We start from the raw sequence: 13,857 nt of genomic DNA, 5'->3' as shown, positions 1-13,857 counted from the left end.
ACTGTGTATGGAATCAGAGGAAATAGAAGATGTACTTAATGAATGCTTTACTTCAATATTCACTATGGAAAAGGATCTTGGTGATTGTTGTGATGACTTGCAGCAGACTGAAAAGCTTGAGCATGTAGATATTAAGAAAGAGGATGTGCTGGAGCTTTTGGAAAGCATCAAGTTGGATAAGTTGCTAGGGCTGGATGAGATGTACCCCAGGCTACTGTGGGAGGCAAGGGAGGAGATTGCTGTGCCTCTGGTGATGATCTTTGCATTATCAATGGGAACAGGAGAGGATCCGGAGGATTGGAGGGTTGCGGATGTTTTTCCTTTATTCAGGAAAGGGAGTAGAGATAGCCCAGGAAATTATAGACCAGTGAGTCTTACCTCAGTGGTTGGTAAGTTGATGGAGAAGATCCTGAGAGGCAGGATTTATGAACATTAGGTGAGGTACAATATGATTAGGAATAGTCAGCATGGCTTTGTCAAGGGCAGGTCATGCCTTATGAACCTGATTGAATTTTTTGAGGATGTGGCTAAACACATTGATGAAGGAAGAGCAGTAGATGTAGTGTGTATGGATTTCAGCAAGGCATTTCATAAGGTACCCCATGGAAGGCTTATTGAGAAAGTAAGGAGATATGGGATCCAAGGGGACATTCCTTTGTGGATCCACAACTGGCTTGCCCACAAAAGGCAAAGAGTGGTTGTAGATGGGTCATATTCTGCATGGAGGTCAGTGACCAGTGGTGTGCCTTAGGGATCTGTTCTGGGACCCCTTCTTTTCGTGATTTTTATAAATGACATGGAGGAGGATGTGGAGCGATGGGTTTGTAAGTTTGCTGATGACAACGGTTGGAGGTGTTGTGGATAGTGTGGAGGGCTGTCAGAGGTTACAGCAGGACATTGATAGGATACAAAACTGGACTGAGAAGTGGCAGATGGAGTTCAACCCAGATAAGTGTGAAGTGGTTCATTTTGGTAGGTCAAATATGATGGCAGAATATAGTATTAATGGTAAGATTCTTGTCAGTGTGGAGGATCAGTGGGATCTTGGGTTCCGAGTCCATAGGACGCTCAAAGCAGCTGCGCAGGTTGAGTTTGTGGTTAAGCAGGTATATAGTGTATTGGCCTTCATCAATCATGGAATTGAATTTAGGAGCCGAGAGGTAATGTTGCAGCTATATAGGACCCTGGTCAGACCCCACTTGGAGGACTGTGCTCAGTTCTGGTCACCTCACTACAGGAAGGATATGGAAGCCATAGAAAGGGTGCAGAGGAGATTTACAAGGATGTTGCCTGGATTGGGGAGCATGCCTTATCAGAATAGGTTGAGTGAACTCGGCCTTTTCCCTTGGAGCGAAGGAGGATGAGAGGTGACCTGATAGAGGTGTATAAGATGATGAGAGGCATTGATCATGTGATTAGTCAGAGGCTTTTTCCCAGGGCTGAAATGGTTGCCAGAAGAGGACACAGGTTTAAGGTGCTGGGGAGTAGGTACAGAGGAGATGTTGGGTAAGTTTTTTACTCAGAGAGTGGTGAGTACATGGAATGGGCTGCCAGCAATAGTGGTGGAGGTGGATACAACAGGGTCTTTTAAGAGACTTTTGCACAGGTACATGGAACTTAGTAAAATAGAGGGCTATGGGTAAGCCTAGTAATTTCTAAGGAAGGGACATGTTCGGCACAACTTTGTGGGCCGAAGGGCCTGTATTGTGCTGTAGGTTTTCTATGTTTCTATATTACCCCCAAAACATGACTTATTTGCAGGGATGTCACGGTCAACTCTGCCATCTGCCAAAGGGAACCGCCAGCACGGATTTTCGCTTAGTGCTCCAGCCTAAAACCGAGAGCAGCATAAGTCCAATGTCTCATCACTTGCAAAGGCGCGAACCTGTTAACTATGTTGTAGTCTTTGGGAGACCATAAGCAAAACAGAAGCAGGTATTATTCAAAGCCACAAAATTAATAATTATACAAATTATATTGCAGGAAGATGTTCCTCCTTTGTGATTTGGATCCGCTGCTACCTGTCACACATTAGTATGTTAATTGCAGCACACTGCTGTTCATCAATATATACATATATATAAAATTTTGATGGCATTCGACAAAGGTTGATTGAGTGTGTCTGTTGCCAACTAAAGGGACATCTTTTTAAATGTTGGATAGGGAAAGTCTGGCACCAATATATTCTTGCAAGAGTGAAGGACAAGGTTGACACGTTTATGAGGAAATAAAAAGAAGGAAGCGTGCACTGTCAGGATCAAATTAATCCCTTGAGGAATATAAGGGGTGTGTAAAAACAGACTTTCAAGGGAAATCAGGAGGACAAATATGGGATATGAGATGCCCTTGACAGATAAGGTAAAGGGTATTCCTAAGAAACTTTATAAATACATTAAGAGCTAAAGAAGGTGACTAGGGAGATAATGGATCTGATCACTGTGGTTATTTCAGTGTGGGGCCTTGAATTAATACTTCATACCTTTATTTACCATAGAGGAGATCACAAAAGTGAGTGAATTCAGGGAAGCAAACAGTGATATCCTGAAATACACCAACATTAAAAAAGGACATACTGGCAGCCTTGTAGTGAATAAAGGTGGATAAATTTGCAGGGCCTGGCCAAATGTATCCTCCGATGTTACAGGACCATTGGGCATAGAAGCAGAATTAGACTGTTCAGCCCATCAAGTTTATTCTACCATTCAAAATTAGCTGTTATTTTTCAACCCATTATTAGGCCTTAACAGCCCCCATACTAATCAAGAACTTTTCAATCTCTGTCTTAAATACAGCCAAATAAATTCTTTCTTTCTTTCTTTAGATTATAATCAATTATTCTAATTAAGAACAGTTGTTGATCAGTACATAGAACTCCATGTGAGAGAGTGGGAGAAAGTGGGATGGAGGGTGTGGGTGAGTGGGAGGAGGAAGGGCGGAGAGGGAGAGAGAAATATGGAGAAGAAATATCTGGTCAATGGGTTGAGATCCTAAATTGGGAAAGGCTAACTTTGATGACATCAGAAAGGATCTGGCAAGTATGGATTTGTAAGTGGGAGGACTTCAAAAGTGAAATTTTGAGAGTATGAGTTTGTATGTTCCTGATACAATAAAAGGCAAGGATAACAGGTTTATGGAATGTTGGTTTTCGAGTGATATTGAGGCCTTGGTTAAGAAAAAGAATGAGATTCATAGCAGGTATAGACAGGGAGGAACAAATGAGGTACTCGAGTGTAAGAAATGAAAGAGAACACTTAAGAAGGAAATTAGTAGGACTAAGAGAACACATGAGATTGCACTAGTAGATAATGTGAAGGATAATCCTAAGGTCTTCTACGTATATATTATGAATAAAAGGATAGCAAGGGACAAAATTGGTCCCATGGAATATCTGAGTGGTAATCTATCATGGAGCCTATAGAGATGGGAGAGATCTTAAATTGATTTTTTTTTTGCATCTGTGTTACTTGGGAGACAGACACAGAGTCTGTAGATGTGAGGAAATACAGCAGCAAGTTCATGGACCCCATGCTGATTACTGAGGATGAGGTGCTTGCTGTCAGGCACATCTCCAGGTGTTCGCTCAGACTTTGTGGGAGGCTAGTGCAGAAACTGCAGGGACCTCAGCAGACATATTTAAAATATCCTTGGGCACGGGTGAGGTGCTGGAGGATTGAGGATTGCTAATGTTGTCCCATTGTTTAAGAAAGGCTCTCAGAATAATCTAGGATATTATAGGCTGGTGAACCTGACGTCAGTAATGGGCAAGTTATTGGAAGGTATTCTAAGGGACCAGATATATAGCTATTTGGATAGACAGGGACTGATCAGAGATAGTCAACAAGGCTTTGTGTGTGGCAAGTTATGTCTGTTACATACCCCGTAACTGGGTTTCCAGACCAGCAGAAATAGAAGAATCTGTTGGAGTCTGGTGGTACCAAAAACTGAAGGTGTTTATTAGTAAACTACACAATACAGTATCAAAAATGCAAATATACATATAAAACAGGTTAGCAATAATAAAACATAGAAGTGTAGGAATAATAATCAATAATAATAAACAAGCCCAATGTCTAGGGGTAAACGAATTGTCATTGAAGAATATAAAGTTCAGTTCAGTTCATGTGTGCTGAGGTAGTTGCGGTTGCTGTATTGTAAGGAGAGAGAGAGAGAGAGAGAGAGAGAGAGAGAGAGAGAGACAGAGAGACAGAGAGACAGAGAGAGACAGAGAGAGAGAGAGAGAGAGAGACAGAGAGAGAGAGAGAGAGAGAGAGAGAGACAGAGAGAGAGAGAGAGAGAGAGAGAGACAGAGAGAGAGAGAGAGAGAGAGAGAGACAGACAGAGAGAGACAGAGAGAGAGAGAGAAAGAGAGAGAGAGCGAGAGAGAGAGAGAGAGAGAGAGAGAGAGAGAGAGAGAGAGAGAGAGAGCGAGCAAGAGATTGAGCAGCTGCAGCCGGCAAACCTTCTGTTGTATTCTGATTCTGTTGTACCATTGTGGTCATTCGGTTATTACCCCTCCGTCCTCGACTAGACCGTTCGTCTGTGGTGGACTCGTCACTCTGGCATGAGTGGACACACACCCAAGTCCCCACCGGTCCTGCTGTCACACTGTGAGCTTTATTGACTGATCTCCTGATTCGGTCCTCGAAACCCCCACCTTCCTGTGGGTGCACAACACTCGGTCAGTGTCCGCTGGTGTGTCTGAGGGTTGGCTCCCCACACCCGTCTTTTATCCCCACTGACGGGGTATCAAACATCCATCAACTCAAAATGACCATGTCCATCAAATCAGGCCACTCCTGCTGTCTCCTTAGGAATGTTAACGAGCAAAGTAACGTCCTTGCAGCGAAAGGTAAACAATCCAGGATGCCATAATACATAAATCAACTGTGTGTCTCTCTCTCTTATCTGTAGCAGATGTCCCTGCCTCTGTGCTTCATCTCTCTCTCTCTCATTAGCAGCATAGCAATAGCAATAGTTCATAGTTCTCAAAGGGGGGGGGAATGGTTAACTCTTCACCCCATTTCCATCAGGTCTGTTCAGCACTCATAACATATCTAACCAATATTTATAGAGTTTATTTTGAGGAGATTACCTGGAAAATTGATGAAGGCAAGGCAATGGATGTTGTTGCATGGACTTTAGCAAGGCCTTTGACAAGGTCTCGCTTGGGAGGCTGGTCAAGAAGATTCAGTTGCTTGGCGTTCAAACTGAGGAGGTGAATTGGATTTGTCCTTAGCTTCATGGATGGAGAATCTCACATGGTTCCTCAACACCAGCTCCATAGCTAAGAAAGCTCAGCAGCGTCTCTACTTTTTGCAAAGGCTGAGGAAAGTCCATCTCTCATCCCCCATCCTCATCACGTTCTACAGGGGTTGTATTGAGAGCATCCTGAGCAGCTGCATCACTTCCTGGTTTGGAAATTGCACCATCTTGGATTGCAAGATCCTGCAGCGGATAGTGAGGTCAGCTGAGAAGATCATCGGGGTCTCTCTTCCTGCCATAACGGACACTTACACTACATGCTGCATCCACAAAGGAAACAGCATTATGAAGGATCCCATGCACCCCTCATACAATCTCTTCTCCCTCCTGCTGTCTGGGAAAAGGCTCCGAAGCATTCAGGCTCTCACGACCAGACTATGTAACAGTTTCTTCCCCCAAGCTATCAGACTCCTCAATACCCGAAGCCTGGACTGACACCTTGCCCTACTGTCCTGTTTATTATTTATTGTAATGCCTGCACTGTTTTTGTGCACTTTATGCAGTCCAATGTAGGTCTGTAGTCTAGTGTAGCTTTCTCTGTGTTTTTTTTTTATTACGTAGTTCAGTCTAGTTTTTTGTACTGTGTCATGTAACACCATGGTTCTGAAAAATGTTGTCTCACTTTTACTATGCACTGTACCAGCAGTTATGGTCGAAATGACAATAAAAGTTGACTTGACTTGGAAGACAGAGTGGTTGTAGATAGTTACCACTGATTGTTGAAATGTGACTAGTGGTACGTGGCTGGGATCAGTGCTGGATCCATTGTTGTTTGTCATCTACATCAACAATCTGGATGATTATATGGTAAACTGGATCAGCAAAATTGCAGATGACACCAAGATTGGGGGTTCTGATCCCTCCAGCAGCGAGAACTAACAAAGCTTGCAGTGGGGTCTGGACCAGCTGGAAAAATGGGCTGAAAAATGGCAGATGGAATTTTATGCAGACAAGTATAAGGTGTTGCACTTTGGAAGAACCAAGCAGGGTATGTCTTACATAGTGAGCAGTAGGGCACTGAGGAGAGCAGTGGAACAGAGGTATCTGGGTATACTGACCCTGCGGAAGACCACTAGTCAGTGGTAGCCAACCAGACAAGGATCCTTTTATTCCCACTCACTGCCTCCTACCAATCAGCCAATGCTCTAACTAGGCCAGTAATTTTCCTGTAATATCATGGGTGTTTAAATTGATAAGCAGCCTCATGTGTGTCACCTTGTCAAAGGCCTTCTGAATCCAAATATACCACATCCATTGAATCCCCTTTTTCTACCCTACTTGTAATCTCTTCAAAGAATTCCAACAGCTTTATCAGGCAAGGTTTTCCCTTAAGGAAACCATGCTGACTTTGTCCTATCTCGTCCTGTCACCAAGTACTCCATAACCTCATCCTTAACAATTAACTCCAACATCTTCTGATGCACCATCAATAACTCTCTGAGACGTGAGGCGAGATATCGGCTTTTATTGACTGGAAGAAAGAACAAGCAGTAATTGACCACCATACTACATCCTGGAGACTGAGGGCAGGGCTCAGGCCTCAATCGCCTTTATACCGGGGTCTGTGGGAGGAGCCACAGGAGCAGTCAGCAGGGGGGGGGGGGGGGGGGACGTGTCCAGACAGGTATATGTAGTTCACCACATCTTCCCAACAACTGAAGTCAGGCTAACTGGTCTATCATTTCCTTTCTATTGCATTCCTCCTTTCTCAAAGAGTGGGGTGACATTTGCAATTTTCCAGTCCTCTGGCACCTTGACAGAGTCCAATGATTTTTGAAGTATCACTTCTAATGCCTCCACAATGTCTACGATTCACTCTTTCAGAACTGTGGGGTGTAGTTTATCTGGCCCGGTTGACTTAGGTCCTTCAGCTTTTTGAGCACCTTCTCCCTTGTAATAGTAACTGCACTCACTTCTCTTCCCTCACACCCTTCAACATCTGGCACACTGCTAGTGTCTTCCACAGTGAAGACTGATGCAAAATACTCATTTAGCTCATCTGTCATCTCCTTGCCCCTGTTATTATTTCTCCGGCCTCATTTTCTAGCAGTTTTATGTTCACTCTCATCTCTCTTCTTTTTTTTTACATATTGAAAAAGTTTTTACTATCCACTTTGATATTGTTTGCTAGCTTGCTTTCATATTTCATCTTTTCCCTCTTAATTACTCTTTTAGTTGCTCTCTGTAGGTTTTAAAAAGCTTCTCATTCCTTTGTATTCCCACTAATTTTTGCTTTGTTTTATGCCCTGTCTTTTGCTTTTACATCAGTTTTGACTTACTTTGTCAGCCATGGTTGTTCTGTTTTCCCATTTAAATATTTCTTTGATTTTGACATACATCTATCCTGCACCTTCCCCATTTTCCCCAGATAGTGTCATGCCATTGCTGCTTTGCTGTCATCCCTGCCAGCATCTCCTTCCAATTTATTTTGACCAACTCCTCTCTCATACCACTGTAACTTTCTTTACTCCACTGAAATATTGCTATGTTAGACTTCCTCCCTATCAAGTGCCAAGCTGAACGCAATCATATTGTGATCACTACCTCCTAAGGGTTCTCTTATCTTAAACTCCCTAATCACCTCCAGTTCATCACATAACACCCAATCCAGTATAGCTGATCCCAATAGGCTCAACATCAAACTGCTCTAAAAAGCCATCTCATAGGCATCCAACAAACTTATTCTCTTGAGATCTATTACTAATATGATTTTCCCAATTGACCTGCATGTTGAAATCTCCCATGACTATCATAACATTTCCCTTTTGACATACATTTTCTATTTCTCATTGTAATTTTGTAGTCCACATCCCAGCTACTGTGGATAGGCCTGTATATAACTGCCATCAGGGTCCTTTTACCCTTGCAGTTTCTTATCTCAACCCACAAGGATTAACATCTTCCAATCCTATGTCTTTCTACTGATTTGATCCCATTCTTTACCAGCAGAGCCACACCACCCTCTCTGCCTATCTTCCTGACCTTCTGATACAATGTGTAACTTTGGATTTACAGCTCCCAGCTACAACGATGGGCTGAAGGCCCTGTTTCTGTGCTGTAGTGTTCTATGAATCTGTCGCTCTATATTTAAAATATGTTATCTGAATTTAGATATTGAGTTACAAGTCTGGAAATCTGGAAAAACTCAGCAATATCTAATGGAGGAAAATGAATGGTTGGCATTTTAGGTCCAGACCCTTCATGAGGATATTGAGTGAGAGATTAAAAAAGTATAGATGAAGGGTCTCGATCAAAAACATTAACTCTGCATCTCCCTTCACAGATGCTGCCTAACCTGTTCAGTTCCTCCAACAGTTTTTTTGCTCCAGATTTCATCACCCACAGTCACTCTGTCACCATTGAGTGAGTGATATTGACTCTGAAAATGATTGTCTTAATTGAGTGCCTCAGTAAATGTATCAGATATTACTAACCTTGGTACAGAAGCTAAAATTTCAGCCTGTACCTGACAATCTTAATATTTAATTTCAAAAGTATTTGGTCCTGGAAACTGATTACAACATTGACCCATGAACTAAAAAGAACACATGGATCACTTTGCTCCTAGTTTTTCTATATCAGACATCCCACCTCTCCAGGAAGTCCTGGGAGTCTCCCGCATATTGATAGCGGCTCCCTGATGCCCGCAAATTATATACAATATCCCAGAAATCAATTTTTTTGAGAGCGAGATGTGGTGGGGGGGGGGGGGTAGGGGAGGGAGAGGGCGAGGGAGAAAAAGAGAAAATGAGAAAATCCTGATTGGTCTCCCTTCCTGATAAGTAGACCTATCAGTTTTCTCTGTGGGCGGGTTTTACAGTCGACCTCTCTCTCCCTTTCATTGTCCATCAGTTCAGTTTAGTGTCCTGAAGTGCCATGGCAGAGTGTTCCAAAAAATATATAAAATGTACTTCACCCCAGACTACGCTAAAGTGAACCCCTGCCTAATAGGGGTAAAAAATAATGACAGTGTTTCTCACTGCACTGTTTGCAACAGTGACTTTTCTATTGCCCATGGTGGGTTAAATGACTGTAAAAGGCATGTTGAGGTGAGTTTAACAGGTGTCATTTGTTCATTAGCATAGCTTATGTTATTTAAACTAGCTGGCTAGCTGCCAATGAGCTACTCCATTGATTTCCTACGTGATGAGGCCAAACTCCCTGTAGACTTGCTTAAAGTTGTAATAGAATGAAACATTATATATTATTATATTATATAACATGATATAATTGTGAATCTTGTGAATCTGATGCCTTGCAAAATTAATAAATTCATTGACACAGACTATGAGGTTGAGACTTCCAGCAAAATGCTCAAATCTGCCAAGCAAACCAAATCACAGTACAAGGAAAGTTTGCAAAAGAAATAGAATTGTATTAGCATTTAGCTATTAACATTGACCTGCCAACAAAATACTCAGCAAGGAATTTATATGTGTGTGTGTGTGTGTGTGTGTGTGTGTGTGTGTGTGTGTGTGTGTGTGTGTGTGTGTGTGTGTGTGTGTGTGTGTGTGTGTGTGTGTGTGTGTGTGTGTGTGTGTGTGTGTGTGTGTGTGTGTGTATAGTTTCAATATGTGATCAAATAAATTGTTGTGTTCTTTCATAATCAAATGTTCTGTACACACCCTTGGAGGTCGACCGTGGGGGGGGGGGGCTGGTGGATATGGGGTTGCAGGGGGCGGGGGTGGTGGTGCTACCACCCCGAAATGAGCTTTTGCAAGGTGGGATGTCTGTTATATATCTTAGTGCTGCAATGCTAAACCATCAGTTCACTTGTAGTTGCCGATTATTATAAGACTTTGCGTATTCAGGTTCAAGAGTACTTGGGCAAAGTAGGCAGCTTTCCCTTTTACGCGGGATGAGGACGGAAGGTAGCTTTCACTATCACAATGATCATAGAAAGTGGAACTAATTAAATGTGTGCAGCTTCCCCGGAATTTTAAGATGACGTACCAACGACGTTCCTCGACAATTCTACACGTTTCTCGAGTCCTTTGGCTTGATCGTGTTGTTGAAATTAACACATCGTACAGCGCGAATATTTTATTATTTAATCAGGAGATTGCAACCAGTGAATGCCTCTGGTTTCCCTCAGTAAACGGATGAAGGTTTGGAGGAGGCGGAAACTCTGACGGACAGATTCCGGTTGTGGTTGCCATGGTGCGGTGCGGCCCCGCGTTGCTGAGAAAGGTGCGTTAGTTTTATTCCGTTATCGCTCTGGTGGGCGCTGAGGAGCTGAGCCGATTGTACGGGTACGGGTGGAGCGGGGCGCGGTCCCAGGTCGGGGGCGAATGATTCGGGACGGTAGGCTGAGTTGCACTGGTGCAAGGGTAGTGAATGGATGTTGTTGAAGCCTGTTGCGGGGGAAGAGGTGGAAGTTATCATCGGTACAAGTTCCTTTCCAGACTGAAGAGCATCAGATCTCTGTTGTCATGAGTTGGAATCTATCACAGGATTCCATCAAGCTGCATTTCTTGTAATTCCCGTAGGCACCTATGTATTCGGGACAAGATAATCAGAATCAGGTTTATAGTCACTGACAAATATCGTAAAATTTGGTGTTTTGCAACCACTTAATCTCTCCAGGCACTCAATTGTTGTTTTGACTGTAACATCGTCTTCACATTTCGGAACAGCTGATCCAGAAAACACCGTTTTGATTTCCTTCCTTAATTCACATGGAAAGCTACCAAGTATTGAAAGGCCTATATGGTGTAGATGTGGAAGGATGATACCATTATTAGGGGAGTCTAGGATTTAATGACAGAGCTTTAGAATAAGGGGACATTCCTTTAAAAACTGAGATGAAGTGTAATTTCTACAGCCAAACCATACAACATTACTACAGGGTCAAGGTGTAAAACACAGTATGGACAGTCACACACAGCACAGTCACAAACAGCACAAAACACACATAAGATAGCAAGCACACATAAAATCACAATCACATAGTAAAAGAGTCAAAAACTCACACTATCAATCCACAGTTGACTAATAAAGTCCATCTCCTCCAACCTGGATGCTACCCACCCCAGACGACACTGCAGCTTGAGACCATTCCACACACATACAAGACTACAAGCCCATGTAGAATGTCAGAAGAAAAAATACAACCACAGGAAATATATAGAAGACCCTTAGTCCATTGAAATCTTCACAGTGGACTTCCAATGTTTGGAAGCCAAACCATTGGGTGTACTTAAGCCAGAGATTGATTGGTAAAGGGGTTAAGGGTTATGGGGAGGAGGAGAGAAAATGGTGAATAAACAAAAATCATCCATGATTCAATAGTGGAGCAGACTTGATAGCCTACTTCGCTGTTATATCTTATTATTATCTCTGGTTGCTCCAGGTTCCTCCCAAGGAAGGAACTGATATCTGGAGGAACTGATTTACATGCTGGCTGGGTCAATTAACTGACTACTCTAAATTGCTCCTATATAGATGAGTTGAGCACAAGAGAGAAAATAATCACAAAAAAAACCTGAGATTGACTAGATCAGCCTGAGAGATGTGATAGACCTAATAGCTTCAATGATTTTCTTTTCTTTATATAACAAGTTCATAATATTTCATTAAAAATCCTATCATTTTTTAAAACTCCAGTGAATGCAAGATTAGGTTGTCCAGGCCTTCTTTGCAACACATACTCTTCCTACTGGAAATATTGACAACACTTCAAAAATACTTTATTGATTATGAAGCACTGATTATTTTGAACATCTGAAGGTTGCAAAAGACACTGAATTCTCCAGCAGTTTGGCTCCATTTAAAAGAAAAACTTTTTTGTATATCTATTAAATACCCCTGATCTACTTTCAATAGTATACTTTATACGTTTAAATCTCAGTTTGAGAGGTAGAAAATTTAATGTATTGTACATGAACTGGATACTGCGCTTCATAATAGTTCATATGAGTCCAAAAAGAAGACTGTCATATCCAGCGGGCAGCGGAGTGAGGTAGCAGAGTGATAGGGCTTAGGCAATAACGAGGTGAGGTAGGTTTACCTGTGTTAATTGCGGAAAGGAAGTATGTGTGTGAGGCCGTTTTTTGTGCTCGATGTCAGATGTGGGAGGTCCTGGAGTCTCCCAGCCTCTTAGATGGCCATATCTGCACCCGGTGTGTCGAGCTGCAGCTCCTAAGGGGCCACGTTAGGGAACTGGAGATGCAGCTCGATGACCTTTATCTGGTCAGGGAGAGTGAGGACGTGATAGAAAAAAGTTATAGGCAGGTGGTCACACCCGGGCCATGGGAGACAGACAAATGGGTAACAGTCAGGGGAGGGAAGGGGAAGAGTCAGGTTCTAGAAAGTACCCCTGTGGCTGTACCCCTTGACAATAAGTACTCCTGTTTGAGTACTGTTGGTGGGGTACAGCCTCCCTGCAGGAAGCAACAGTGGCCGTGCGTCCGGCACAGAGTCCGGCCCTGTGGCTCAGAAGGGTAGGGAAAGGAAGAGGAAGGCAGTAGTGATAAGGACTCTATAGTTAGGGGGTCAGACAGGTGATTCTGTGGATGCAGGAAAGAAACTCGGATGGTAGTTTGCCTCCCAGGTGCCAGGGTCTGGGGTGTTTCAAATCGCATCCACGATATCCTGCAGTGGGAAGGAGAACAGCTGGAGGTTGTGGTACATATTGGTACCAATGACATAGGTAGGAAAAGGGAAGAGGTCCTGAAAACAGACTACAGGGACTTAGGAAGGAAGTTGAGAAGCAGGACCACAATGGTAGTAATCTTGGGATTACTGCCTGTGCTACTTGACAGTGAGTATAGGAATAGAATGAGGTGGAGGATAAATGCGTGGCTGAGGGATTGGAGCAGTGGGCAAAGATTCAGATTTCTGGATCATTGGGACCTCTTTTGGGGCAGGTGTGACCTGTACAAAAAGGACAGGTTGCACTTGAATCCCAGGGGGATCAATATCCTGGCGGGGAGGTTTGCTAAGGCTACTAGGGAGAGTTTAAACTAGAATTGTTGGGGGTGGGAACCGAACTGAAGAGACTGGGGAAGAGGTGGTTGGCTCACAAATAGATAAAGTTTAGAGACAGTGGGTGAGGAAGGATAGGCAGGTGATAGAGAAGGGATGCGCTCAGACTGATGGTTTCAGGTGTGTCTATTTTAACACAAGGAGAATTGTAAACAAAGTGGATGAGCTTAGAGCGTGGATAAGTACTTGGAGTTATGACGTGGTGGCCATTACAAAGACTTGGATGGCTCAGGGACAGGAATGGTTACTTCAAGTGCCGGGTTTTAGATGTTTCAGAAAGGATAGGGAGGGAAGCAAAGGAGGTGGGGGCGTGGCACTGTTGATCAGAGATTGTGTCACAGCTGCAGAAAAGGAGGACGTCATGGAGGGATTGTCTATGGAGTCTCTGTGGGTGGAGGTTAGGAACAGGAAGTGGTCAATAACTTTACTTGTCCTGACGAAGGGTCTCGGCCCGAAGCATCGACAGCGCTTCTCCCTGTAGATGCTGCCTGACCTACTGCGTTCCACCTGTATGCGTTGCTTGAATTTCCAGCATCTGCAGATTTCCTCGTGTTTGCCTTTAAAATAACTTTACTTAGTGTTTTTTATAGGCTGCCCAATAGTTACAGG

The 13,857-nt window shown here is 43.2% G+C and overlaps 1 protein-coding gene across 1 annotated transcript in view; it reads left to right on the top strand.

Annotated features, from left to right (window-relative positions):
* Positions 1-10,238: 10,238 nt before the first annotated feature.
* Positions 10,239-13,857, top strand: part of gtpbp10 (GTP-binding protein 10 (putative)) — a 50,557-nt gene continuing 46,938 nt past the window's right edge. The window contains exon 1 of the mRNA XM_073054570.1: positions 10,239-10,452. Coding sequence (XP_072910671.1) covers positions 10,420-10,452 — 33 coding nt within the window. The 5' untranslated portion in view covers positions 10,239-10,419. The remainder of the gene's footprint in view (positions 10,453-13,857) is intronic.

The sequence above is a fragment of the Hemitrygon akajei genome, chromosome 8 (genome assembly GCF_048418815.1).
Source record: "Hemitrygon akajei chromosome 8, sHemAka1.3, whole genome shotgun sequence".
NCBI lineage: Eukaryota > Metazoa > Chordata > Chondrichthyes > Myliobatiformes > Dasyatidae > Hemitrygon > Hemitrygon akajei.
Note: the sequence above shows the minus strand (reverse complement) of the source record. Positions and strands in the feature narration are given on the sequence as shown.